This window comes from Hemiscyllium ocellatum, chromosome 3 (genome assembly GCF_020745735.1).
Source record: "Hemiscyllium ocellatum isolate sHemOce1 chromosome 3, sHemOce1.pat.X.cur, whole genome shotgun sequence".
Lineage (NCBI taxonomy): Eukaryota > Metazoa > Chordata > Chondrichthyes > Orectolobiformes > Hemiscylliidae > Hemiscyllium > Hemiscyllium ocellatum.
The window spans coordinates 3,058,439-3,086,033 of NC_083403.1; the positions used below are offsets into that span (position 1 = coordinate 3,058,439).

Below are 27,595 nucleotides of genomic sequence, written 5' to 3' on the forward strand. Positions count from 1 at the left end.
ACAAAATGTAGAGGACCCAGCACCGATCCTTGTGGCACTCCACTGGTCACAGGCCTCCAGTCTGAAAAAAACAGTGACATCAGTGTTTTGGGACCACTGCTGTCTGTCATTTTTATAAATGACTTAGACACAGGCATAACATCGGTGGATGGATTAGTAAATTTGCAGACGATGCTAAAGTCGGTGCAGTAGTGGTCAGTGTGGAAGAATGTTACAGGTTTCAGGGGGACTTGGATAAACTGCAGAATTGGGCTGAGAGGTGGCAAATGGAGTTCAATGCAGCTAAATGTGAGGTGATGCACTTTGGGAAGAATAACAGGAAGGCAGATTATTGGGTCAATGGAAAGATTCTTGGTAGTGTGGATGTGCAGAGGGATCTTGGAGTCCATGTACCTGTCACCCAGGTGGATAGTGCTGTTAAGAAGGCGTACGGTATGTTAGGTTTCATTGGTAGAGGGATTGAGTTCCGGAGCCACAATATCATGCTGCAACTATACAAAACGCTGGTGCGGCCACACTTGGAATATTGTGTACAGTTCTGGTCCCCATATTTCAGGAAGGATGTGGAAGGATTGGAAAAGGTGCAGAGGAGATTTACCAGGATGTTGCCTGGTCTGGAGGGAAGGTCTTATGAGGAAAGGCTGAGGGACTTGGGTCTGTTCTCATTGGAGAGAAGAAGGTTAAGGGGGGATTTGATAGAGACATACAAGATGGTCAGGGGATTAGATAGGGGAGACAGGGAGAGTCTTTTTCCTAGGATGATGACGTCAGCTTGTACAAGGGGCATAACTACAAATTGAAGGGTGATAGATTTAAGACAGATATCAGAGGCAGGTTCTTTACTCAGAGAGTGGTAAGGGCGTGGAATGCCCTACCTGCTAATGTAGACAACTCAGCCCCATTCGGGAGATTTAAACAATCCTTGGATAAGCACATGGATGATGATGGGATAGTATAGGGGGACGAGCTGAAAATAGTTCACAGGTCAGCGCAGCATCGAGGGCCGAAGGGCCTGTTCTGTGCTGGATTGGTCTATGTTTTCTTGTTTAGTCACAGAGTCATACAGCACGGAAACAGACCCTTCAGCCCAACCAGTCCGTGCTAAAGATAATCCCAAATAAACTAGTCCCACCTGCCAGCACCCGGCCCGTATCCCTCCAAACCCTTCCTATTCATATACCCATCCAAATGCCTCTTAAATGTTGCAATTGTACCAGCCTCCACCACATCCTCTGGCAGCTCATTCCATACACGGACCATCCTCTGCGTGAAAAAGTTGCTCCTCAGGTCCCTTTTAAACCTTTCCCCTCTCACCCTAAACATTTGGACTCTCCCATCCTGGGAAAAAGGACCTTGTCTCTCCATCCAATCCATGTCCCTCTGAGTCTTACAACACAGCCAGTCCACGCTGAACATAATCCCAAACTACACTATTCCCACCTGCCTGCTCCCGGCCTGTATCCCTCTAAACCTTCCCCATTCATGGATCTATGCAAATGGCTTTTGAACATTGTAATTTGTCCCCATATCTAGCACTTCCTCAGTAAGTGTCACTCTGCCTGAGAAACACTCTCTGAATCAATACATTTGCCCCTTGTGTCTTTTTTAAGATCTCCCTCCTCTCCCCCTGAAACTGTGCCCCCTGGCCTTGAAACCCCCATCTGAGGGAAAAGACACTGACCATTAACTCTATCTGCACCTCTCATTATTTTATAAACTTCTCTCAGGTCCTTTCAACCTCCTTCGCTTTCAGCCTTTCTTTATAACCCGAACCCTCCATCCCCAGCAGCATGCTGGGAAATCTTTCTCAACCCTCTCCAGTTTAATAATCTCCCCCCTGGTAACAGGGTGACCAGAACTGGACACAGGATTCCAGCTGAAGCCTCACCGGTGTCCTGTACAACCTCAGCATGACATTCCAACTTCTATACTCAAAGGGGAGCATGCCAAATGCCTTTCTAATCACCCTGTCTATATGTGACCCAAACTTCAAAGAGTTATGTACCTGCACCCTGAGGGCCCTCTGTTCTACAGCACTAACCAAGGCCCCACCATTAATTGTATAATGAGTGAGACCGTGGTGGGGGGAGGGGAAATGAGGAAACTGGTGAAGCCCACCTTACCCCAGTTCCAACCTTCCAGCTCAGCACTGTCCTCATGACCTGTCCCACCCATCAATCTTCCTTCCCACCTATCTGCTCCACTCTGCTCTCCGACCTATCACCTTTACCCCCACCTCCATCCACCTATCGCGCACTCAGCTCCCTTCTCCCAGCCTCACCCCCCTCTCATTTATCTTGCACCCCCTGAGGCTCCCAGCCTCATTCCTGATGAAGGGCTTGTTCCCAAAACGTTGATTTTCCTGCTCCTCGGATGCTGCCTGACCTGCTGTGCTTTTCCAGCACCAGACAGGATATACCCGAGGTTGCTACGGGAAGTGAGAGTGTTGATCTTTGTGTCCTCACTGTCCAGTGGAGTCGGGCCAGATGGTTGGAGGGTGACTGACAGCACGGCACAGACTCTGAGTCCACAGGCTCCTCCTAGCTGGGGAGTTTCTCTCTGCTCAGTGCTTAACGTACTAAAAGCTTTAAAGTCTGGTTGAGGATTTGTAGCTCGGGTGTCCGTTGTTGTGGTACTGCTCGCCAAGCTGGAAGTTTTTGCTGCAAACGTTTCGTTCCCTGGCTAGGGAACATCATCAGTGCTGTTGGAGCCTCCTGTGAAGCGCTGCTTTGATGTTTCTTCCGGTATTTATAGTGGTTTGTTCTTGCCGCTTCCGGGTGTCAGTTTCAGCTGTAGTAGTTTGTATGTGGGGTCCAGGTCGATGTGTCTGTTGATGGATGTTCTTGCCGTTTCCGGGTGTCAGTTTCAGCTGCAGTGGTTTGTATATGGTGTCCAGGTCTATGTGTCTGTTAATGAAGTTTGTGGATGAATGCCATGCCTCTAGGAATTCCCTGGCTGTTCTCTGTCTGGCTTGCCCTATGATAGTAGTGTTTTCCCAGTCGAATTCATGTTGCTGGTTGTCTGAGTGTATGGCTACTAGGGATAGCTGGTCGTGTCGTTTTGTGGCTAGCTGATGTTCATGGATGCGGATTGTTAGCTGTCTTCCTGTTTGTCCTATATAGTATTTTGTGCAGTCCTTGCATGGTATTTTATAAACTACATTAGTTTGGCTCGTGCTGGCTATTGGGTCCTTTGTTCTAGTGAGTTGTTGTCTGAGCGTGGATGTTGGCTTGTGTGCTGTTATGAGTCCTAAGGGTCGCAGTAGTCTGGCTGTCAGTTCTGAGACGCTCCTGACGTATGGTAGTGTGGCTAGTCCTTTTGGTTGTGGCATGTCCTCGTTCCGTGGTCTATCTCTTAGGCATCTGGTGATAAAGTTGCGTGGGTATCCGTTTTTGGCGAATACCTTGTATAGATGTTCCTCTTCCTCTTTTCGCAGTTCTGGTGTACTGCAGTGTGTTGTGGCCCTTTTGAATAGTGTCCTGATGCAGCTTCGTTTGTGTGTGTTGGGGTGGTTACTTTCATACAGACAAGCCAGACAGAGAACAGCCAGGGAATTCCTAGAGGCATGGCATTCATCCACAAACTCCATTAACAGACACATGGACCTGGACCCCACATACAAACCACTACAGCTGAAACTGACACCCGGAAGCGGCATGAACAAACCACTATAAATACCGGAAGAAACATCAAAGCAGCGCTTCACAGGAGGCTCCAATAGCACTGATGATGTTCCCTAGCCAGGGAACGAAACGTTTGCAGCAAAAACTTCCAGCTCGGCGAACAGTACTAAAAGCTGTTGATTGTTTCTGTCTGAAAACCTGTGTTACGTTTGTCAGAAAGCCAGCTATCTTTCGTAAAAATAGACAGTCCCCAGTTAGTTTTGACTTTGTAAACATCCAAATGACAGCGCAGAGTCAAGCAGGCACAAACAGGCCCTTCTGCTGACTGAGTCTACACCTACAACAACTACCATGGGCGGTACAGTGGCACAGTGGTTAGCACTGCTGCCTCACAGCGCCAGAGACCCGGGTTCAATTCCCGACTCAGGCGACTGACTGTGTGGAGTTTGCACGTTCTCCCCGTGTCTGCGTGGGTTTCCTCCGGGTGCTCCGGTTTCCTCCCACAGTCCAAAGATGTGCGGGTCAGGTGAACTGGCCATGCTAAATTGACCGTAGTGTTAGGTGAGGGGGTAAATGTAGGGGAATGGGTGGGTCGCCGCTTCAGCGGGTCACTGTGGACTTGTTGGGCCGAAGGGCCTGTTTCCACACTGTAAGTAATCTAAGTACCACAAAATGGGCACTTATCCCAATGGAGGAAGGGAGGACTGCAGATAAGAAGGGCTTATGCCCGAAACGTCGATTCTCCTGCTCCTTTGATGCTGCCTGACCTGCTGCGCTTTTCCAGCAATACATTTTGAAGCACTCATCCCAATGACCACAAATCCTTTAGCAACCCACCCCTTCTAACCTCCATTTCTGACGTACCTGAAATGTGTGCCGCCATATGTAGGCCGATAGACAGCCTGTGTAAAGTGGGAGCAATGAACTCACTGCGGAGTTATGACAATCACAGAAGGTGAGCTTTCCTTCCTGATATTCGTACTCAGATATCAGCTTCTGCCACAGTGCCATTCAACACAACAATCCCCAAACGTACACCAGGCACTCTGACAGTCACAATACCTCAATGCTAAAACCACAAATTCAAAGTTGATAAGATGAGATCAATGTTTTACCAATTTCATCAGTGTGACAGGGTCAATGCCCAGGGAACATGGCACTGTCAGAGGGTCAGTGCTGAGGGAGTGCCGCACTGTCGGAGGGTCAGTGCTGAGGGAGCGCCGCACTGTCGGAGGGTCAGTGCTGAGGGAGGGCCGCACTGTCGGAGGGTCAGTGCTGAGGGAGGGCCGCACTGTCGGAGGGTCAGTGCTGAGGGAGGGCCGCACTGTCGGAGGGTCAGTGCTGAGGGAGGGCCGCACTGTCGGAGGGTCAGTGCTGAGGGAGGGCCGCACTGTCGGAGGGTCAGTGCTGAGGGAGGGCCGCACTGTCGGAGGGTCAGTGCTGAGGGAGGGCCGCACTGTCGGAGGGTCAGTGCTGAGGGAGGGCCGCACTGTCGGAGGGTCAGTGCTGTGGGAGGGCCGCACTGTCGGTGGGTCAGTGCTGTGGGAGTGCCGCACTGTCGGAGGGTCAGTGCTGAGGGAGTGCCGCACTGTCAGAGAGTCCTGATTACCTGCTGTACCTGGGTGCTAGCTGTCTGTGTTTATGCACATCCCCCCCCGCAGTCCCTCTGTGCTGCAGCTTCCTGCAGTCTCTCTCTCTCTCCATTTAATCAAAACTCTGTCCCTTTGCTGTCCCTTCCATTTTCCCACATTACACTCCATTTTCCAACTTTATTCCCATTTAACTCTCGAGGTTTATAAAATTCTGAGAGCCATAAGTAAAGAATAGGGGAGTCTAAAACCAGGGAATATCGCTTTAAGGTGAGGGGGGAAACATTTAAAAGGTGCCTGAAGAGCATTTTCCCGCAGAGGGTGGTACGTGTATGGAATGAGCTGCCAGAGGATGTGGTGGAGGCTGGTACAATTGCAACATTTAAAAGGCTTCTGGATGGGTATATGAATAGGAAGGGTTTGGAGGGATATGGGTCAATTGCAGATGGGACTAGTTCAGTTTTGGACGAGTTGGGCTGAAGGGTCTGTTTCTGTGCAGTATGTATCAGTATCTCTCTGTAAACTGTTTGTATCCCCCTCACAAGCTGCCGTTCCACCTATTCATGTGCCGTATGTAAGTGTTGGCCAGTCCATTCCCTCCCTCCCTCCCCTCTCCCAGTCATTAATGCACGTTGTAAACAGTTGTGGTCCCAGCAGTGATCCCTGTGGAACTGCAGTGATGACAGGTCACCAGCCTGAAAACAATCCCCTGATCCCCCACTTGCTGCTTCCTGCCCATCAGCTAGTTCTCTATCCACACCAACACACGGGCTCCAACCCCACAGGTTTTTGTGAGGTCAAATGCCTTTGGGAAATCTGAACCCAACCAACTGAGTGGCTCCTCTACTTGCTCTCTGCTGCTGCAAAAGGGGCCAGTGCAGCTCCTGTCTCACCGGTAGGACAGACCCAGTGGGATACCATCGGGAGGGAGTTACTCTGGGAGTCTCCAACATTGACTCTGGATCCCATGAGGTCTCATGGCTTCAGGTTAAACATGGAGAAGGAAACCTCCTGCTGATTACCATGTACCATCCTCCCAGAGGAAGCACGGAGGGTGGCAAGAACACAGGGTGTACTCTGGGTGGGGGGGGCAGGGGGGTTTCACTGTCCCACCACCGAGAGTGACCCAGCAGCAGCATTACTGATCGAGCTGGTCAGGTCCTAAAGGACAGAGCTGCCAGGCTGGGTCCGCGGCAGGTGGGGAGGGAGGGAACCAACAAGGGGGTAAAACATACCTGACCCCATCCTCACCAATCTGCCAGCTACAGGTGTATCTGTCCGTGACAGTATCAGTCAGAGTGACCACCGCACAGTCCGTGTGGAGACAATGTCCCACTCTCACATTGAGAATCCCCTCCATCGTGTTGTGTGGCACTATCACCGTGCTCAATGGGACAGACTTCAAACTGATCGAGTAACTCAAGGCTGGGCCTCCAGGAGGCACTGTGGGCCACCAGCAGCAGCAGGACTGTCCCCCAGCACAGTCTGTAACCTCATGGCCCAGCATATCCCCCCCTCACCCATTACCACCCAGCCAGGGCATCAACGCTGGGTCAGTGGGGAGAGCAGGGGGGGCATGCTGGGGGCAGCATCAGGCAGACCTGAGGAGGAGGTGCCAACCTGGTGAAGGGACCAAACAGGATTACTTACCAAACAGCATAAGCTGCAAGTGGGAGACAGAGCGAAGGGATCCCACACCCAACAGACCCAATCTCAGCTCTGCAGTCCTGCCACAACCAGCTGTGAATGGGGAGGGGGGGGGGGCAGTTAAACAGCTCACTGGGGGGGGGGGGGGGGGGGGAGGCTCCACAAATCTCCCCCTCCTCAATGATGGAGGAGCCCAGCCCATCAGGGTAAAGGAGAAGGCTGGAACTTTCATAGCAATCTTCAGTCAGAAGGGCCGAGAGCATGATCCACCTCAGCCTCCCCCAGTGTCACAGAGACCAGGCTCCAGCCAACTCGGGTCACTCAGTGATAAACTCCCTCTCACAATCACCTATTCCTGATCAATGCCCCACCCCCACCCCAACCATGACACACCCACCCTCCACTCCCCATCACTGCCCAACTCCATCCCATCACCCCCCCACCCCCCCCGTCCCCGTCCCCTCCATCCCCTTCACCCCCCCATCCCCCCCCCCGTTCCCGTCATCCCCGTCCCCGTCCCCTCCATCCCCTTCACCCCCCTCTCCGTCCCCTTCACCCCCCCGTTCCCTTCACCCCCCTCTCCGTCCCCTTCACCCCCCCGTTCCCTTCACCCCCCTCTCCGTCCCCTTCACCTCCCTCTCCGTCCCCTTCACTCTCCCCGTCCCCATCACCCTCCTCCCCGTCCCCATCGCCCCCCCTGTTCCCATCACCCACCCCCGTCCCCATCACCCCCTCCCCGTCCCCATCACCCCCTCCCCGTCCCCATCACCCCCTCCCCGTCCCCATCACCCCCTCCCCGTCCCCATCACCCCCTCTCCGTCCCCTTCACCCCCCCGTCCCCATCACCCCCTCCCCGTCCCCATCACCCCCTCCCCGTCCCCATCACCCCCTCCCCGTCCCCTTCACCCCCCTCTCCGTCCCCTTCACCTCCCTCTCCGTCCCCTTCACTCTCCCCGTCCCCATCACCTTCCTCCCCGTCCCCATCGCCCCCCCTGTTCCCATCACCCCCCCTCTGTCCCCATCACCCCCTCCCCGTCCCCATCACCCCCCCTCTGTCCCAATCGCCCCGCCTCCGTCCCCATTGCCCCCCCTCCATCCCCATCGCCCCTCCGTCCCTCCTCTCTCTGTCCCCATGTGCCTCACCAGTCAGCCCTCCCTCTCCATGCTGGGTTGTCCCCCCCTGACTGTTGCTGTGCCCCCTGTCCTACTGACCCCTTGCTGCCTGCCTCAGTCTGTACGCTGCAGGCCCAGAGGGCAGGAGGCAGGCAGACTGGCTCTCTCTCTGTGGCTGCCTGCAGCCTGTGGTGGTCACGGGGTGTGTGTGTGTGTGTGTGTGTGTGTGTGTGAGTGGGTGTGGGTGTGGGTGGGTGTGTGTGTGGGTGGGGGGTGTGTGTGTGTGTGAGGGAGTGTGTGGGTGTGTGTGTGTGTGAGGGAGGGTGTGGGTGTGTATGTGGGGTGTGTGTGTGTGAGTGTGTGGGGGTGAGTGGGTGTGGGGTTGTGTGTGTGAGTGTGTGTGGGTGTGTGTGTGTGTGAGTGAGTGTGTGGGGGGTGTGTGTGTGAGTGAGTGTGTGGGGGGTGTGTGTGTGAGTGAGTGTGTGGGGGGTGTGTGTGTGAGTGAGTGTGTGGGGGGTGTGTGTGTGAGTGAGTGTGTGGGGGGTGTGTGAGTGAGTGTGTGGGGGGTGTGTGAGTGAGTGTGTGGGGGGGGTGTGTGAGTGAGTGTGTGGGGGGTGTGTGTGAGTGAGTGTGTGGGGGGTGTGTGTGAGAGTGTGTGGGTGGGTGTGTGTGTGTGTGTGTGAGAGTGTGTGGGGTGTGTGTGTGTGTGTGGGGGGGGTCTGTGTGTGGGAGTGGGTGTGGGTGTGAGTGGGTGTGTGTGTATGGGTGTGTGTGTGTGTGAGTGAGTGTGTGGGGGGGGGGGTGTGTGTGTGAGTGAGTGTGTGGGGGGTGTGTGTGTGAGACTGTGAGTGTGTGGGTGTGTGTGTGTGTGTGGGGGTGTATGTGTGTGGGGGGGTGTGTGTGAGTGTGAGTGTGTGTGTGGGATTTCACCCTGATGTCTGTTTCCTGGTTTCAGGTGCTGCCCCCCACGGTTAATGAGCTGGATGCTGCCCCCATGGCTACGATTGCTGACCTCCCCTGCCCTTTTCGGCTGAGGGGGTCCCTGCCCATCAGCCGGGCTGTTGCTGCCCGAGAGGTGGACAGTGAGAGAGATCTCACTGACCGCCCACGGCGTGTGGATTTCTCCCGAGTGGTCCTCACTGCTACATTTGACCTGGAGTGTGAGCGGCCCGGCCAACAGGAGGAGGAAGACGAGGAGGAGGAGGAGGAGGAGAGTGCAGATGTGAGGGAGCAGCAAGAGGAAGGAAAGGAGCTGAGTGAATCGAGCAGTGAGCAGAGTGATAAGAGCTCAGAGTGCAGTCAGGAAGCTGCTCCATCGACACTGCTGGCTGACGATCAGAGGGAAGGCCAGTGCCGTCTCTCGGCATTTGATGGAGAGCAGGAACAGGAGGAAGCCTCCAAAACCCTGGTACTGTTCTCACCTGGTGACCTTCATAAATCACCCACGGCAGGGGAGCTGGCACCTGACCCTGACCTTGGTACGTTAGCTGCTGTGACCCCCCAGAGCGAGAGGCCTCAGGCACTGGGCAGTCAGCTGGACGTGTCTGAACCTGGAACACTCTCATCCATCATCAAGTCTGAAACGAAGCCACTCTGCCCCGTTGTCACTGCGGTGACCTCCTGTCCCTTCACCAAGGTTGAACGCACCTTCCTGCACATTGCTGAGAAGACCCACCTCAACATCATGTCTTCCAGTGGACAACTCCTGCCTCATGATCATTACGAGTTCTTCCAGCCCCGGGAAACACAAAATGGCGGCTACTCCATGGAGCATGGACAGCCCACAGCCCCCAGTCCAACTGCACCCCAAGGTGGGGAGGCGAGGGTCCAGAATGGGGTGGGAACAGGAGAAGACTCGCTGGAGAGGACACCCGAGCCTGAACCTGTAGGCCGAGTGGAGCCCAGGCACTCGCCTGAGGCAAAGACCAGGCAGGAGGGAGAGGGAGAAAGGAGCAAGACCCTGACTGGAGATGGCTCTCTGAGCACAGCAACCAGTTCCCAAAGGAAGAGTCGGATTCCAGTGTTGATGTCAGAGGAGGATACGGGATCAGATCACTCAGCATCAGTCTCCTTCAAGACAAGACTGAGCCAGAGGAGGTCCAGGCACCTGGATTTAGCTCGCGCGCTGATGAACAAGAGGCAATGTCGGCTCATACATCTTTCCTCACTCACTTCTTCCTCAGCTTCCTCAGGGGAAGAACGAAGGGCAGCCTCAGGAAGTTCACCAATGACAGCCTCTGAGGAGGACACCAACTCTGACAGTTCCCTCAACAGAGCGGCCAAGGGGAGTGAGGCCTACTCCCAGCCTGCCCGGCCCCACCAGGCAGGGAGCAGCAAGAGCAAGATCCCGCGGCCTATCACCCTGGGGAAGGCTTCATCAGTGGTCAGCTCTCCCCACAGCAGCATCGTAAAACAGCCAGCCACCCACAGGTAAACATCAGCAAGTTCAGTGTCTCTGACACCGAAACCTGCAACTAGGGTGGGAACATGAGCAATCCTTTCAGCACAGCCAGGCCGGGGACAGGGGCAGGGGCAGGAGGCCAGGGGCAGGGGCAGGAGGCTGGGAGACCGGGGCCGGGGGCAGGAGGCTGGGAGACCGGGGCCGGGGGCAGGAGGCTGGGAGACCGGGGCCGGGGGCAGGAGGCTGGGAGACCGGGGGCAGGGGCAGGAGGCTGGGAGACCAGGGCCGGGGGCAGGGGCAGGAGGCTGGGGACCGGGGGCAGGGGCAGGAGGCTGGGGACCGGGGGCAGGGGCAGGAGGCTGGGGACCGGGGCAGGAGGCCGGGAGACCGGGGGCCAGGGGCAGGAGGCTGGGGACCGGGGGCCAGGGGCCAGGGGCAGGAGGCCGGGAACCCGGGGTCAGGGGCAGGAGGCTGAGGACCGGGGGCAGGAGGCTGGGGACCGGGGCTAGGGGCAGGAGGCTGGGAGACTGGGGACCGGGGGCAGGAGGCTGGGGACCGGGGGCAGGAGGCTGGAGTCTGGGGGCCAGGTATCCAATTACCACGCTCATCCTGAATCCCATGTGACCGAACTTTCCATGGATTTTAGGAAAGCCTTTGACAAGGTTCCACACGGTAGACTAATTGGTAAACGACATTCTCTAGCTCTGCCCTCATCGATCAGAACAGAAGAGACGCACAGCACAGGAACAGAGCCTTTGGCCTTCCCAAGCTGATCGTCTTGCCCTAACGAAACTCGAAACAAACCTTCTGCCCCTACTGGGTCAGTCTCACACTATTCCCTTCCTGTTCACAGAACCATCCAGATGCCCCTTAAATGTCCCCAACATGCCTGCTTCCACCACCCCTTCCAGCAGTGGGTTCCACGCTCCGACCACTCTGTGTGAAAAACTTCCCTCCCACGTCTCCCTTAAACTTTAACCTTCTCACCTTGAACCTGTGTCCCCTTGGAATTGAAACTCTCCTGGGGAAAAGGCCCTGACTATACACTCTATCTATTCCTGTCATAATATTGTAGACCTCTATATGATCTCCCCTCAGCCTCCAGTGAATATAATCCCAGTCTTTGTAACCTTTCCCCATGGCCAATGCCCTTGAGACCAGGGAACGTCCTGGTGAACCTTCCCTGCTCTCTCCCCAAAGCTTCCACTTCCTTCTGGTAATGTGGTGACCACGCCCACACAACGCTCCCCATGCAGCTTCCCAAGGGGTTTGAGAAAGCTGCAGCATGGTTTCCCAGCTCTGGGCTCCCTACCCTGGCGGATGAAGGCAAGCATAGCCATATACCTTCTGCATCATCTTGGCCACGTGTTCACTTCCTCAAAAAGGTCAGTCATGTTTGTGGGACATGAATTCCCTCAACCAAAACCATGCTGACTAATCACTAATCACTCATCACTCATCACTCATCACTCACTGCTCCAAAGACATGGAAAACCGATCGTTCAGAATTACCTCAAACACGTGTGTCACTGTATAACACTGGGATACAGTACTGGGGTGGGGACAGGTCTGTCACTGTATAACCCTGGGGTACAGTACTGGGGTGGGGACAGGTCTGTCACTGTATAACCCTGGGGTGGGGACAGGTCTGTCACTGTATAACCCTGGGGTACAGTACTGGGGTGGGGACAGGTCTGTCACTGTGTAACACTGGGGTACAGTACTGGGGTGGGGACAGGTCTGTCACTGTATAACACTGGGATACAGTACTGGGGTGGGGACAGGCCTGTCACTGTATAACACTGGGGTACAGTACTGGGGTGGGGACAGGTCTGTCACTGTATAACACTGGGATACAGTACTGGGGTGGGGACAGGCCTGTCACTGTATAACCCTGGGGTACAGTACTGGGGTGGGGACAGGTCTGTCACTGTATAACCCTGGGGTACAGTACTGGGGTGGGGACAGGTCTGTCCCTGTATAACACTGGGGTACAGTACTGGGGTGGGGACAGGTCTGTCACTGTGTAACACTGGGGTACAGTACTGGGGTGGGGACAGGTCTGTCACTGTATAACCCTGGGGTACAGTTTGTGTTCAGTATTGTCACCTGTGATCTGCTCTTGCAGCCGCTGCATTGATACGGTGAGTCCGGCTCAGTTGCTGGGGCATTGTAATCGCTCAATGATGCTGTCAAATCCAGTCTCGATTCTGTGACCCTGTCTCCCCGCGACCCTGTCTCCCCACGACCGTCTCTCTGTCTCCCCACGACCCTGTCTCCCCACGACCGTCTCCCCGCGACCCTGTCTCCCCGCGGCCCTGTCTCTCTGTCTCCCTGCGACCCTGTCTCCCCGCGACCCTGTCTCTCTGTCTCCCCGCGACCCTGTCTCTCTGTCTCCCCGCGACCCCGTCTCCCCGCGACCCCGTCTCCCCGCGACCCCGTCTCCGCGTGACCCCGTCTCCGCGTGACCCCGTCTCCGCGTGACCCCGTCTCCCCGTCTCCCCGCGACCCCGTCTCCCCGCGACCCCGTCTCCCCGCGACCCCGTCTCCGCGTGACCCCGTCTCCCCGCGACCCCGTCTCCCCGCGACCCCGTCTCCCCGCGACCCCGTCTCCCCGCGACCCCGTCTCCCCGCGACCCCGTCTCCCCGCGACCCCGTCTCCCCGTCTCCGCGTGACCCTGTCTCCGCGTGACCCTGTCTCCGCGTGACCCCGTCTCCCCGCGACCCCGTCTCCCCGCGACCCCGTCTCCCCGTCTCCCCGTGACCCTGTCTCCGCGTGACCCCGTCTCCCCGCGGCCCTGTCTCTCTGTCTCCCCGCGACCCCGTCTCCCCGCGACCCCGTCTCCCCGCGACCCCGTCTCCCCGTCTCCCCGTGACCCTGTCTCCGCGTGACCCTGTGGTTATTGATTGGCTGGTGTTGGTTTTTTTTCAGGGTTACGGTGAGTCATGGATCAGGGCTTCCTGGCTCTGTCCCTGACCATGATGGCTGGATAAAGCAGCAGCGAGTGGAGTCCTTCCTGAGCCCAGGTTCGCTGCAGGTCTCTGTGTACAGTGGCCGGCCCGGCCTACTTCCATGTCGGAGCCTGAGTGCCTCTCCACGGATCCGGACATTGAGCAGGACTGATAGCCCGTCGCCATGCCGACGCAGGAGGCTGAACACTGCATTGTCAGGAAGTAGCGTGAGGGCCCCGGCTCTGTCTCCGGTTGGAGCCAGTGTTCACCAGAGCAGAGCCCGAAGCCAGGCTCCTGTTACCAAAGGCAGACCACTGGCTGCTGGAGGCCAGCAAGCTGCAAGATAATGGACAAGGGTCTTAACCCAGGCTCTGTCAGCCTCAGGTTACCTCACACACACACACACACACACACACACACACACACACACACACAGCACCATCTCACAGCTATCAGCATCAAACTGTCCAACACAGCCAGCACCTCTCACACACACACAGACACACACACACATACACACACACCCCACACAGACAGACACACACACACACACACACACCCCACACAGACAGACACACACACACACACACACACCACCTCACAGCTATCAGCATCAAACTGTCCAACACAGCCAGCACCTCTCACACACACACACTCTCTCTCACAGACACACACACACTCTCTCACACACACACACAGCACCATCTCACAGCTATCAGCATCGAACCGTCTAACACAGCCACCCGGGCTCAGCACCTCACACACACAGAGACAGACACACATACACATACACACAGACACGCACTTATACACATACAAACAGACACACAGAGACACACACACAGACACTCCCCTCTGCTTACAGGCCGAGGGTAACACAGGAAAGACAGTCCCTCATTATGGATCAAATAGCTGTGCACTCATTGTCCGTACCAACGCTGCAGAACAGCCCCATCTCAGCAACACAACACCAAATATCCTTTACCCACAACAGCACTAACTGTAGAACATGTTCTCATTCACAGAGGGGATTCTGGGACTGAGAGAGAACTCATTCTTAGAGAGAGGGTCCGGGGTAATGGGACTGAGAGAGAGAGAGAGAGAGAGGGTCCAGGGGACTGGGAGTGAGAGAGAGAGAGCACTCGCCCTCACTTTGTATAACTTTGTGCATTGTGCCTGCATTGTTCCTCACACTGCTGTCCATTGGCTGTTGCTGCTCTGCCCAGTCCCCTGGGTCACTCTGAGCTGTGTGAAGGAACACTTCTGTTGGTTATGACTTGTAATGGGCAGAGGCTGGAATGGGAACACCGTGTTGGCACTGACTGGCATGGTCTGTGTTCTTTCCACTTCCTTCCTTCCTGTGCCCAGACACGAGTTGCTAACGAGGTGAACTGTTGCTACAGGTTTGGGTCAAAGATCGCAATTTGATCAGGGGTTTGCAAAGAACCGACCTGAATATTCCATGACTATATATAAATGAAGCAGCGACCTTCCTGTTTACACATTGCCAATAGAATGTAAAAACAATGGGAAATAATATATTCTGCATGCCACTTGTATCAGCTGGAAACCAGAACACAGCATGTATCGTTTACTTCCTCCGAGATGCACAGGGAGCCGGGAGTGACTCCTCATCCTGCTGAAGGTGGAAGCAATCGCAGCGTCTCTGTACACTGCCTTGATTCACTTCTCTTTGGAAGACAGGAGCTCACTCCCCCTTCCCCCAGCTTCGCTTTGTATTCTTGCGAAGCCAGCAGTAATTAATCCAGGAAGGAGCAATGTACTTTTTCTGCACATTTCAAATCTCAGCATTTTAATCCCAAATTGCTGGCATCGAACATTTGGTTAATATTAAACAAATCGGATTGCTTGCTTCGGAGTTTTCAGGGCCCGCTGTCAGCGATTACTTTCTGTAATGTTTTGGTGTGAACACATTTGCAAGGATTTTCAATGAGCAGCTGGTTTCAGAGAGTTGCTGGGTACTACCACCGTCTCTCAACATCAGCTGCACTGTGTGGGGGAGTTAGCAAAGGACCGTACAGGAACAAACCAGCTCCAGCCACAGTGAAAGTTGATTGATACCGAGTGCTATTCCCTGGTGTGACGATGAATGGGGACCTCTCGTTGCTGTCCTATGGTCTGTGAATCACAAAAAGCAACCATCCAGGTTCTCTCGGGTAATGAGGCCTTCCTGTCAAGGGAAATGGAATATTAAATGAGCAAGGTTTTGCTAAAACTGGACAAGGCACCTTTCGGAGCACAGTAGGAATCCTGGGAAAATTAGTAAGGGAATTGTGGGTTACCGGGATAAGATAAGATTGCATTGGTTCTCATCGAATGGTAGACCAGGCTCAATGGGCTGAATGGCCAACTTCAGATGATGTAGAGGAGCCGGTGTTGGACTGGGGTGGACAAAGTTAAAAATCCCACAACACCAGGTTCCAGTCCAACAGGTTTATTTGGAAGCACTAGCTTTCGGAGCGCTGCTCCTTCAACAAGTAGCTGTGTAGTAACATCATTGATAGCAGAAGATCACAGTGTCATTTTGCGATAAATTGTATCTGATGATGCTACTGCACAGCTACTTGATGAAGGAGCAGCGCTCCGAAAGCTAGTGCTTCCAAATAAACCTGTTGGACCCTAACCTGGGGTTTGTGGGATTCCCTCCTTCAGAGCGAGAGGAAGGGGACAAGCTATTCCACTCAAATCCAGGCTCAGCCCCTAACTGCAAGGTGGCAGGGAGATCTCCAGCTGTCTCTGAGCACTGACCAGGAGACCAGCCAAGGCAGAGCCACAGGTGTAACACGTTATGGTAGGACAGAGAACAATTTTCCAAATGTTTAATTTCGACAAAGAAAACCCAGAAAATGCTGGAAATGGTCAGCAGGTCTGGCAGCCTCTGGGGAGAGGGAAGCAAGAATTAATGTCTCATATCAGTGACATTTTATTTGATCGCAGAGAAATGAGGAAGTAGGCACAGCTCCGATCCCACAGGGGGGTCCATCGACACAGCAGTTGGGCAGTTTGATGGAGGATGACATTTTAAAGGTCGAGGTCATTGTAAAATTGAGCTTCAAGCATTGACTAGAACTCTCACAGTGTTTAAGAAGTGACAAGTTAGGGTTAATCACTGATACATAAACATGGCTCCTCATGACAACAGCACAATTAGTTTATCAGGATACGAATCTGAACTGGTCACCAGTAGAAACAAAAACAAGGTTCTGGATGTAGGTTTGCTCGTTGAGCTGGAAGGTTAGTTTTCAGACGTTTCGTCACCATATGAGGGAACATCTTCAGTGAGCCTGCTTTCTATTAATATGTTTGGGCTCCTTGGGTTGGTGATGTCATTTCCTGTGGTGACATCATTTCCTATGGGACAAACAAGCAGAAAACTAACCACTAGGATACATGAACACCAACTAGCCACAAAAATACATGACCCACTCTCACTAGTATCCTCCCATATGGATGAGGAAGGACACCACTTCGACTGGGACAACACATCCATCCTCGGTCAAGCCAAATAGTGACACAGACAAGAATTCCTAGAAGCATGGCATTCCAACAGGAACTCTGTCAACAAACACATCGACTTGGATCCCCCTGAGAAAAAGAACAGGAAATGACATCACCATAGGAAATGATGTCACTAACCCAAGGAAACTCAAACATAAATAGAATGCGGGCCATGCCACCAGTGCTTCCCCTGGAGGCCCACTGAAGATGTTACCCAGTATGGTGACGAAACATCTGAAAATGAACCTTCCAGCTCAGTGAGCAAACTTACATCCAGAACCTCAACCTGAGCTACAGATTTTCTCAAAACTTGCAAAAGCAGAAGATGCTGGAAAAACTCAGCAGGTCTGGCAGCATCTGTGGGGAGAGATCAAAGTTCATGTTTCTTGGATCCTAGAGTTCTGAGGAAGGGTGACCGAAACATTAACTTTGATTTCTCTCCACAGAAGCTGCCAAGACCTGCTGAGCTTTTCCAGCACCTTCTGTTTTCATTCTGGATTGACAGCATCCCCAGCTGTTATAATTACCTGGAGGCCCTGATTTCGGTCCTTGGAATTCTAACTAACTAGGAAAAATAATTTCCCATCTAATGGGATTCTGCTTCCATGGAATCCTTTCCTCAGAGTGTGGAGTGAGTCCGGGAAATCAGCAAAGTCGGGGATGGTCCTACTTTGGTATTTTAAGTAATGAGAAATCCTGAGAGAGGGGGATCAGGTACCAGGACCTCGCATAACTATAACGATTTTAAACTGTTCATGCCAAAGCATGTTTTTGTGGTAAAAGAAGCGATCTGCTCCGACAAAAACAAAAATACTGGGAATATCTATTCAGCATTCCCTGACAAAGGCCTGTCTGGGTCCAATGGAAAGTCACGCTTTCAAGTGTTACGGAGACTTGGAACTGAGACCCCACTCCAACACGAAGTGATGAGAAGGGAGTGAGTTCACTCCTCTCAGCAGCAGCACGGGGTGGGGAGCTCTGACAGGAACCTACAACGGTCTGGCAGGAGCTGGGGTTGGACTGGGGTGGATAATGGTCAAAATCACACAACACCAGGTTATAGTCGGGAGCGTGGGGCTGGAAAAGCACAGCAGGTCAGGCAGCATCCGAGGAGCAGGAAAATCAACGTTTCGGGCCGGAGCCCTTCTTCAAGAATGAGGCTTGTGAGCCGAGGGTGTGGAGAGATAAATGGGAGGGGGGTGGTGGTGGGGCTGGGGAGAAGGGAGCTGAGAGTGCAATAGGTGGATGGAGGTGGGGGTAAAGGTGATAGGTCAGAGAGCAGGGTGGAGCAGATAGGTGGGTAGGAAGATCAACAGGTGGGACAGGTCATGGGGACAGTGCTGAGCTGGAAGGTTGGAACTCGGGTGAAGTGGAGGAAGGGGAAATGAGGAAACTGGTGAAGTCCACATTGATGCCCTGGGGTTGAAGTGTTCTGAGGCGGAAGATGAGGCGTTCTTCCTCCAGGCGTCTGGTGGTGAGGGAGCGGCGGTGAAGGAGGCCCAGGACCTCCATGTCCTCGGCAGAGTGGGAGGGGGAGTTCAAATGTTGGACCATGGGGCGGTGTGGTTGATTGGTGCGGGTGTCCCGGAGATGTTCCCTAAAGCGCTCTGCGAGAAGGTCTCTGGTCTCCCCTGTGTAGAGGACACCGCATCGAGAGCAACAGATATAGTAAACGACGTGTGGAAGTTCAGGTCAAACTCTGATGGATGTAGAAGGCTCCTTTGGTTTGGGGCCTTGGATAGAGGTGAGGGAGGAGGTGTGGGCACAGGTGTTACAGTTCCTGCGGTGGCAGGGGAAGGTGCCAGGTCGGGGGGGGGGGGTGGGTGTGGGGGGGGGGAAGGGAGGGTGGACTTGACCAGGTAGTCACAGAGGGAATGGTCTTTGCGGAAGGCGGAAAGGGGTGGGGAGGGAACTATATCCCTGGTGGTGGGGTCTGTTTGGAGGTGGCGGATGATGCAGTTTATGTGGAGGAGGGCGAGGACCAGGAGGGCATGATCAACCACCTGGGAGGGGGCCTTTAAAGAAGGAGGCCATTTGGTGTGTTCTGTGGTGGAACTGGTCCTCCTGGGAGCAGATATGGTGGAGGCGGAGCAATTGGGAGGTAGGGTGGGAGGAGGTGTCGTCCAGGGAGCTGTGGGAGTCGGTGGGTTTGTAAACAATGTCAGTGTGAAGTTGGTCATCGTCGATGGAGGTCCAGGAAGGGGAGGGAGGTGTCGGAGATGGTCCAGTGAATTTAAGGTCGGGGTGGAATGTGTTGGTGAAGTGGATGAGCTGTTCAACCTTCTCGCGGGAGCACGAGGTCGCGCCGATGCAGTCACCAACGTAACGGAGGAAGAGGAGGGGAGTGGTGCCGGTGTAACTCAGGAAGATGGACTGTTCTACACATCCGAGAAACAGACAGGCAGAGCTGAGGCCCATGTGGGTGCCCTCCAGGACATCTCTCCACTTCCTGCACCGCTGCCCACGAACCCCATTGCTACAACTGCAAATGGTGGGGTTTGAATTCAGAGTCTAATACGAACCACAAATCCATTGTTTATAAACACAGCCTTCCTGGCACATCCCTCAGCTAATTAAAGGCTACGTCGAGAGTTTGATGCTACCCATTGGGATTGCCCAGGAACTGGAGGGGTAATACTGCAGGAAGGGAGACTGTGTGCTCAGTGACACAGGCACTACCACAGGCTGCATCTTCACGCTCCTCACTCTCAGCTCGGCCCAGCCCACCCCAGCTCAGTCCAGCCCAGCCCAGCCCAGGGGAGTTTGAAAGGAGACTGGGAGGGTTATATGTGAGGGGGGAGAGTTTATAAGGAGACTGGGAGAGTTATATGTGAAAGGGGAGAGTTTATACAGAGACTTGGAGGGTTATATGTGAAAGGGGAGAGTTTATAAGGAGACTTGGAGGGTTATATGTGAAAGGGGAGAGTTTATACAGAGACTGGGAGGGTTATATGTGAGAGGGGGACTTTATACAGAGACTGGGAGGGATATATGTGAAAGGGGAGAGTTTATAAGGAGACTGGGAGGGTTATATGTGAAAGGGGAGAGTTTATACAGAGACTTGGAGGGTTATATGTGAAAGGGGAGAGTTTATACAGAGACTGGGAGGGTTATATGTGAAATGGGAGAGTTTGAGACTGGGAGGGTTATATGTGAAAGGGGAGAGTTTATACAGAGACTGGGAGGGTTATATGTGAAATGGGAGAGTTTGAGACTGGGAGGGTTATATGTGAAAGGGGAGAGTTTATACAGAGACTGGGAGGGTTATATGTGAAAGGGGAGAGTTTATACAGCGACCGGGAGGGTTATATGTGAAAGGGGAGAGTTTATACAGAGACTGGGAGGGTTATATGTGAAAGGGGGAGTTTATAAGGAGACTGGGAGGGTTATATGTGAAAGGGGAGAGTTTATACAGAGACTGGGAGGGTTATATGTGAAAGGCGGAGTTTATACAGAGACTGGGAGGGTTATATGTGAAAGGGGAGAGTTTATACAGAGACTGGGAGGGTTATATGTGAAAGGGGGAGTTTATAAGGAGACTGGGAGGGTTATATGTGAAAGGGGAGAGTTTATACAGAGACTGGGAGGGTTATATGTGAAAGGCGGAGTTTATACAGAGACTGGGAGGGTTATATGTGAAAGGGGAGAGTTTATACAGAGACTGGGAGGGTTATATGTGAAAGGGGGAGTTTATAAGGAGACTGGGAGGGTTATATGTGAAAGGGGAGAGTTTATACAGAGACTGGGAGGGTTATATGTGAAAGGGGGAGTTTATACAGAGACTGGGAGGGTTATATGCGAAAGGGGAGAGTTTATACAGAGACTGGGAGGGTTATATGTGAGGGGGGAGAGTTTATACAGAGACTGGGAGGGTTATATGTGAAAGGGGGTGTTTATACAGAGACTGGGAGGGTTATATGCGAAAGGGGAGAGTTTATACAGAGACTGGGAGGGTTATATGTGAAAGGGGAGAGTTTATACAGAGACTGGGAGGGTTATATGTGAAAGGGGAGAGTTTATACAGAGACTGGGAGGGTTATATGTGAAAGGCGGAGTTTATACAGAGACTGGGAGGGTTATATGTGAAAGGGGGAGTTTATACAGAGACTGGGAGGGTTATATGTGAAAGGGGAGAGTTTATACAGAGACTGGGAGGGTTATATGCGAAAGGGGAGAGTTTATACAGAGACTGGGAGGGTTATATGCGAAAGGGGAGAGTTTATACAGAGACTGGGAGGGTTATATGTGAAAGGGGGAGTTTATACAGAGACTGGGAGGGTTATATGTGAAAGGGGAGAGTTTATACAGAGACCGGGAGGGTTATATGCGAAAGGGGAGAGTTTATACTGAGACTGGGAGGGTTATATGCGAAAGGGAAGAGTTTATACAGAGACCGGGAGGGTTATATGCGAAAGGGGGGAGTTTATACAGAGACTGGGAGGGTTATATGTGAAAGGGGGGAGTTTATAAGGAGACTGGGAGGGTTATATGTGAAAGGGGGGGAGTTTATACAGAGACTGGGAGGGTTATATGTGAAAGGGGGGAGTTTATAAGGAGACTGGGAGGGTTATAGAACATAGAACAATACAGCACAGAACAGGCCCTTCGGCCCACGGTGTTGTGCCGAACATTTGTCCTAGCTTAAGCACCTATCCATGTACCTATCCAATTGCAGCTTAAAGGTCACCAATGATTCTGACTCTGCCACTCCCACAGGCAGCGCATTCCATGCCCCCACCACTCTCTGGGTAAAGAACCTACCCCTGACATCGCTCCTATACCTTCCACCCTTCACCTTAAATTTATGTCACCTTGTAACACTGCTGTACCTGGGGAAAAAGTCTCTGACTGTCTACTCTATCTATTCCCCAATCATCTTATAAACCTCTATCAAGTCACCCCTCATCCTTCTCCGTTCCAATGAGAAAGGCCTAGCACTCTCAACCTATCCTTGTACGACCTATTCTCCATTCCAGGCAACATCCTGGTAAATCTCCTCCGCACCCTCTCCAAAGCTTCCACATCTTTCCTAAAGTGAGGCGACCAGAACTGCACACAGTACTCCAAATGTGGCCTTACCTAGGGATTTGTTCCTCCTGGGTGCCCTCTTTCTGGGATACTTGGGTTGCCTTCTCAGTCTGAGTGTCTTTGGTCTCCTGAAGGTAGGTGTTGTCCTAATTTTCTTCTGCCTGTGACTATGACCTCCCTTCAAAATGGCCGCCTTTGGTTTCAAGGCCTTGGATTTAGCCTCTGTTTTGGCAGAGACAGCTTCCTGCTTCACCTTCGGAGCCGTCTCAGACCGGGAGGGTTATATGTGAAAGGGGAGAGTTTATACAGAGACTGGGAGGGTTATATGTGAAAGGGGAGAGTTTATACAGAGACTGGGAGGGTTATATGTGAAAGGGGAGAGTTTATACAGAGACTGGGAGGGTTATATGTGAGGGGGGAGAGTTTATACAGAGACTGGGAGGGTTATATGTGAAAGGGGAGAGTTTATACAGAGACTGGGAGGGTTATATGTGAAAGGGGAGAGTTTATACAGAGACTGGGAGGGTTATATGTGAAAGGGGGAAGTTTATACAGAGACTGGGAGGGTTATATGTGAGGGGGGAGAGTTTATACAGAGACTGGGAGGGTTATATGCGAAAGGGGAGAGTATATATGGAGACTGGGAGGGTTATATGTGAGGGGGAGAGTTTATACAGAGACTGGGAGGGTTATATGTGTCAGGGGAGATTCTTTCAGCTGTTCAGAATTAACTGTAGCCAATGTCTGTTCACTTGAAATAAACTGGTCAACTTGTCCAGTGTCTGGTTGTGGTTTGGTTTATTTAACGTATTCTCTCTGAGAGCAGAATCCCACCTGATGGTGGATCTGCCTCTGGTTTGGAATCATGGGCACATTGTCTCCTGCCAGCTGGAAATCTAACCTTTAGGATGGGTTATCAACATTGAGGTCATTGGCATCATCCTGGCAATGACCCTCCATCCCCTTTATTGGCAGCTGGCATGGTGTTAGCGGGTTAACTCCCTCGCAGCATTGTGGGATAGCTAGCTTCCCTTCTCGTTCTTATGTTTAAAACGTCTCTCCTCTTCCCACAGTGTAATCACTGGGATTAGCACCATCAGAGTGGGCTGTTGAGAAGCCCTCTAGAGGGATTTGGAGATGTGTAATGAGTGCTGATTGATCAGGATATCAGGGATCCCACAGGATATCAGGGATCCCACAGGATAACTGGGATCCCACAGGATAACTGGGATCCCACAGGATAACTGGTCTTGCTGCAATGATGTCCCGACCAGTGAACCCGTCTCCTGCTGCTGTATCTGTGTCTGGTTTTCTTCTCTGCTTCCATCTTCCTCCTTGTTCTGATCAGCACAAAATAGCAAGCTCCAACTTCCCTTTTGATAATGTTTAAAATTGTCATAAAACTCACGCTGAAAACTGGACGTGATTTCTCCACTTTAGAACAGCTGTTTCCAAATCTGGGGAATGAGAATACATCATGGAGGCTTCATCACCACCTCGTTGGAGTTTGTCACTATCCTATTCCCAGTGTCCTCTGCAATGTCTGTATTTGTTCCCTGCTCCCTAAAGTCTGATGGATGGAAGCTGGGACCCAGTCTGCTCGAGACCAGAATGTTTGTGCTGGAGAAAAGCGCACTGTCCCACAGCATTCCCCATTCCCTCTCACTGTCATAATCCCTGCCTGTTCCTAACGGTCTCCTTTTAATCCATGGACCACACCAAAGCCAGCCATGTGCTTTGGCTGATAACACTTCCAAATCAACTGCTTCCACCTGCACCATGTTCCTTTCTCCCTTGTTTGGTCAGTCTGGATATTTTCTAAACCTGTTCAGAGCATAACCTCTAGTGGCTGAAAAATGTGTTGCTGGAAAAGCGCAGCAGGTCAGGCAGCATCCAAGGCGCAGGAGAATCGACGTTTCGGGCATGAGCCCTTCTTCAGGAAACTTCCTGTATAACCTCCAGTGGGCCTTGAACCCAGTCCTCCAAGCTCCTAGATAGTGACACTACCACTGCACCACGAGAGCCCCTGTCCGGTTGCTCCACAGCTCCTTATCTGCTTCTGCCTTGCTGTAAATGGCTTTTCGGATTCCACATGGCAGTTTCTGGGGAAGCCCACCTCAGTCCCATTCCTGTGTGTACAGCCAGAAAGGGGGAGCTGACCACAGTCAGCCCTTCCCTCCCTTCCTGCCTCTGTCCCGTTGGGAGATATGAACCCAGCTACACTGGGAACACTCCTCTCTCTGGCAGAGAGTGATCTGTGCACTAGGAGCAGCCAGGATTTGAAACTCCTCACAAGGGGATCATGTCTGACTGACTGGATTGAGCTCACATGGTGTTTTGAAGAATCCAAAAGAGGCACAAGCCTTTACTGTTATGCGTCAATGCTAATAAAAAATTAATCACATCTGGTTAGTTGATTATTTGCAACAAATTGGAAGCAGCCCCTTTTGGGCTGAGCTCCCCAGTGTTTGTGTGTCTGTGTGTGTGTGTGAGAGAGAGTGGGTTAGAGAGAGATCTCCCCAGATACAGGGGTGTGTGTGTGTGTGTGTAAGAGACAGGGTTAGAGAGACCTCTCCAGATACAGGAGTGTGTGTGTGTGTGTGTAAGAGACAGGGTTAGAGAGACCTCCCCAGATACAGGAGTGTGTGTGTAGAGACAGGGCTCGGTCACTGGGAGTGCAGTCAGCTCTGGTGCAGGAGCCCGGGCAGCAACTGGCCAAGATGAAATTTGAGGACCTTTTGCATGATGTTGGTGGCTTCGGACAGTTCCAGTGGATAATCCTTCTCCTGAGTTGTGCCCCACGGCTCATCCTACCCTGGCACTACTTACTCCACAATTTCCTATCTGCTGTTCCTTCTCATCACTGCCATCTGGCAGCCCAGGACTTCCTCAATCTGACCCAGGAGGACAGGCTGCTGGCTGGTATCCCTACGGAGAATGATGGTTCCCTCAGCTCCTGTGAAATGTACTTGAAGCCACAGTTTCATCTCATCAACGTGACCCTTGGGGAATATAACCAGTCCACAGTGATCGGTTGTCAGAATAGCTGGGATTATAATCCATCACCATTCACTTCAACGTTAGTGACTGAGGTAATAGAATCGCTTCATTATTTGTTGTGGGGACAGGGATAAAGCAGAGGTGAATGAGTTTGTAATCATTCCCTCCAGCCCTTTATGTTAAGATTGATTGATTGATTGAAATAGACCCTTCAGTCCAACTTGTCCATGCCGACCAGATATCCTAAATTAATCTATTCCCATTTGCCAATATTTGGCCCATATCCCTCCAAACCCTTCCTATTCATATACCCATCTAACTGCCTTTTAAATGTTTCAATTGTACCAGCCTCCACCACATCCTCTGGCAGCTCATTCCATACATGTACCACCCTCTGGGTGAAAAAGTTGCTCCATAGGTCCCTTTTATATCTTTCCCCTCCCACCCTAAACCAATGCCCTCTAGCTCTGGACTCCCCCACCCCAGGAAAAAGACCTTGTCTATTTATCCTATCAATGACTCTGTAAGGTCACCCCTCAGCCTCCCACGCTCCAGGGAAAACAGCCCCAACCTGTCCAGCCTCTCCCTGTAGCTCAAATCCTCCAACCCTGGCAACATCCTTGTAAATCTTTTCTGAACCCTTTCAAGTTTCACAACATCTTTCGGATAGGAAGGAGACCAGAATTGCACGCAATATTCCAACAGTGGCCTAACCAATGTCCTGTACAGCCGCAACATGACCTCCCAACTCCTGTACTCAATACTCTGACCAATAAAGGAAAGCATACCAACCACCTTCTTCACTATCCTATCTACCTGCGACTCCACTTTCAAGGAGCTATGAACCTGCACTCCAAGGTCTCTTTGTTCAGCAACACTCCCTAGGACCTTACCATGAAGTGTATAAGTCCTGCCCTGATTTGCCTTTCCTCTGTTGTGTCGGTGATTTTAACTTGCCCCTTCCTGCCTGGGGCTCGCTTTGTGCCGGGACTTGGACAGGGGTAGTTTGTTAGGTGTGTCCAGGACATTTTCTTGAAACAATATGTAAATAATTCAACCAGGGAAGGGGTCGTATCAGGAAGGGCCTGGTATTGGGGAATGGGCCCTAGGCCAGTGACTGAAGTATCAGTGGGACAGCAGTTTGGGAATAGTTTAAAGTTACTGATTGTTAAGGATAAGCGCAGTCCTCAGGTCAAAGTACTGAATTAGGGGAAGGCTAGCTATCACAGAAACTGCAGAATGTCGATTGGGGGTGGCTGTGTAAGGGTATGTGGGAATCTTTGAAAGGCCAGTTGATTAGAATTCAGAACCAGCATGTTCCTGTAAAAATGGCAACTTCAGGAACCTTGGATGGCAAGGGAAATTGCAAGTTTAGTCAAAGAGAAAAGGGAGGCATTTGTATGGTTTAGGAAACTGAAGCCAGACAGAACCCTTGCAGAATACTAAGGTCAGTGAAAAGATTTCAAACGAGGAATTAAGAGGGCTAAAAAGGACCATGAAATGTCTTTGGCAAACAGCATTGAGGAAAATCCCCCTGCACTTTATACATTTATAAGGAACAAGGAGGTAACTAAGGAAAGGGTAGATCGACTCAAGAGCAAAGGCAGGAATTTATGCCTGGACCTGAAGGAAGTAGATGTGGTCTCTAATGAAACCTTTGCTTCAGTATTGACAAAGGGGCAGGACATGGTAGATGGTGAGGCTAGGGGGAGCTAAGTTGCTATTCTAGGGCATGTTGACATAAAAAAGGAGGTGGTGTTGGGTGTCTTGAAAAGCATTAAGATAGACAAATCCTCAGGACGTGATGGGATCTATCCGAGAATGCTGAGGGAGGCAGATGAGAAAATTGCCAGAGATTTGATCGAAATCTAATGTGTCCTGTTTAGTCCCAGACAAAGTCCCAGAGACCCAGAGAAAAGCTAAAGTTGTTCCTTTGTTTAAGGCGACAACAGGGATAATTTGGGACATTACAGGCCGGTGAGCCTTACATCATGGTATAGAAATTATTGGACCAGATTCTCAGGAACAGGATTGACTCACATTTGGAAAACTACAGACTTATTAGTGAGTGGCAGCATGGCTTTGTACAAGGGCAGGGGGGTCTCACAAACATGATTGAGGTTGTTGAGTAAGTGACAGAGATGACTGAAGAGAGCAGGGTGGTAGCTGTTGTCTAGATGGACTTTAGCAAGACCTTTCACAAGCTCCTTCATGGCAGGCGGATACAGAAAGCATGGGATCGTGGTGAGCTGGTAAGATGGATACAGAACTGGCATTGCCATAGAGTGTGGTGGTGGAAGGGTGGCACTGATTGAAACGAGGTTAGCCAGGTGGACAGCATAGAATATGAGTTCCCTGATTTGGGCGGTTAATCTGGTCCAGTAAATATAGGGGAATGGGTGTGGGTGGGTTACTCTTCGGAGGGTCAGTGTGGGCTTGTTGGGCCGAAGGGCCTGTTTCCATGCTGTAGGAATCTAATCTAATCTAATCATATCAACACAGAGGGATCTAGGAGTACAGGAACATTGTTCCCTGAAGGTGCCAACACAAGTGAATAAGATGGTGAAGGAGGCACATGGCATGCTTCCCTTCATCGGTCAGGGCACAGAGCATAAAAACTGGCAGGTTATTGTTGCAGCTGTGGAAAGGCCACATTGAGAATGTTGGATCCAGAGCTAGTCCCCACACTGTCAGAAGGATGTGGAGGCCTTAGAGAGGGTCCA

At 52.2% G+C, this 27,595-nt stretch overlaps 2 protein-coding genes across 2 annotated transcripts in view; both read left to right on the forward strand.

The window, feature by feature from the left end:
- Nucleotides 1-15,194, forward strand: part of LOC132832073 (tau-tubulin kinase 1-like) — an 85,519-nt gene extending 70,325 nt beyond the window's left edge. Inside the window, exons 10-11 of the mRNA XM_060849789.1 lie at nt 8,928-10,402; nt 13,306-15,194. Of these exons, the coding sequence (XP_060705772.1) occupies nt 8,928-10,402; nt 13,306-13,672 (1,842 nt within the window). The 3' untranslated portion in view covers nt 13,673-15,194. The remainder of the gene's footprint in view (nt 1-8,927; nt 10,403-13,305) is intronic.
- A 9,398-nt stretch (nt 15,195-24,592) lies between these two features.
- Nucleotides 24,593-27,595, forward strand: part of LOC132836123 (solute carrier family 22 member 7-like) — a 65,827-nt gene continuing 62,824 nt past the window's right edge. Inside the window, exon 1 of the mRNA XM_060855431.1 lies at nt 24,593-24,964. Within this exon, the coding sequence (XP_060711414.1) occupies nt 24,593-24,964 (372 nt within the window). The remainder of the gene's footprint in view (nt 24,965-27,595) is intronic.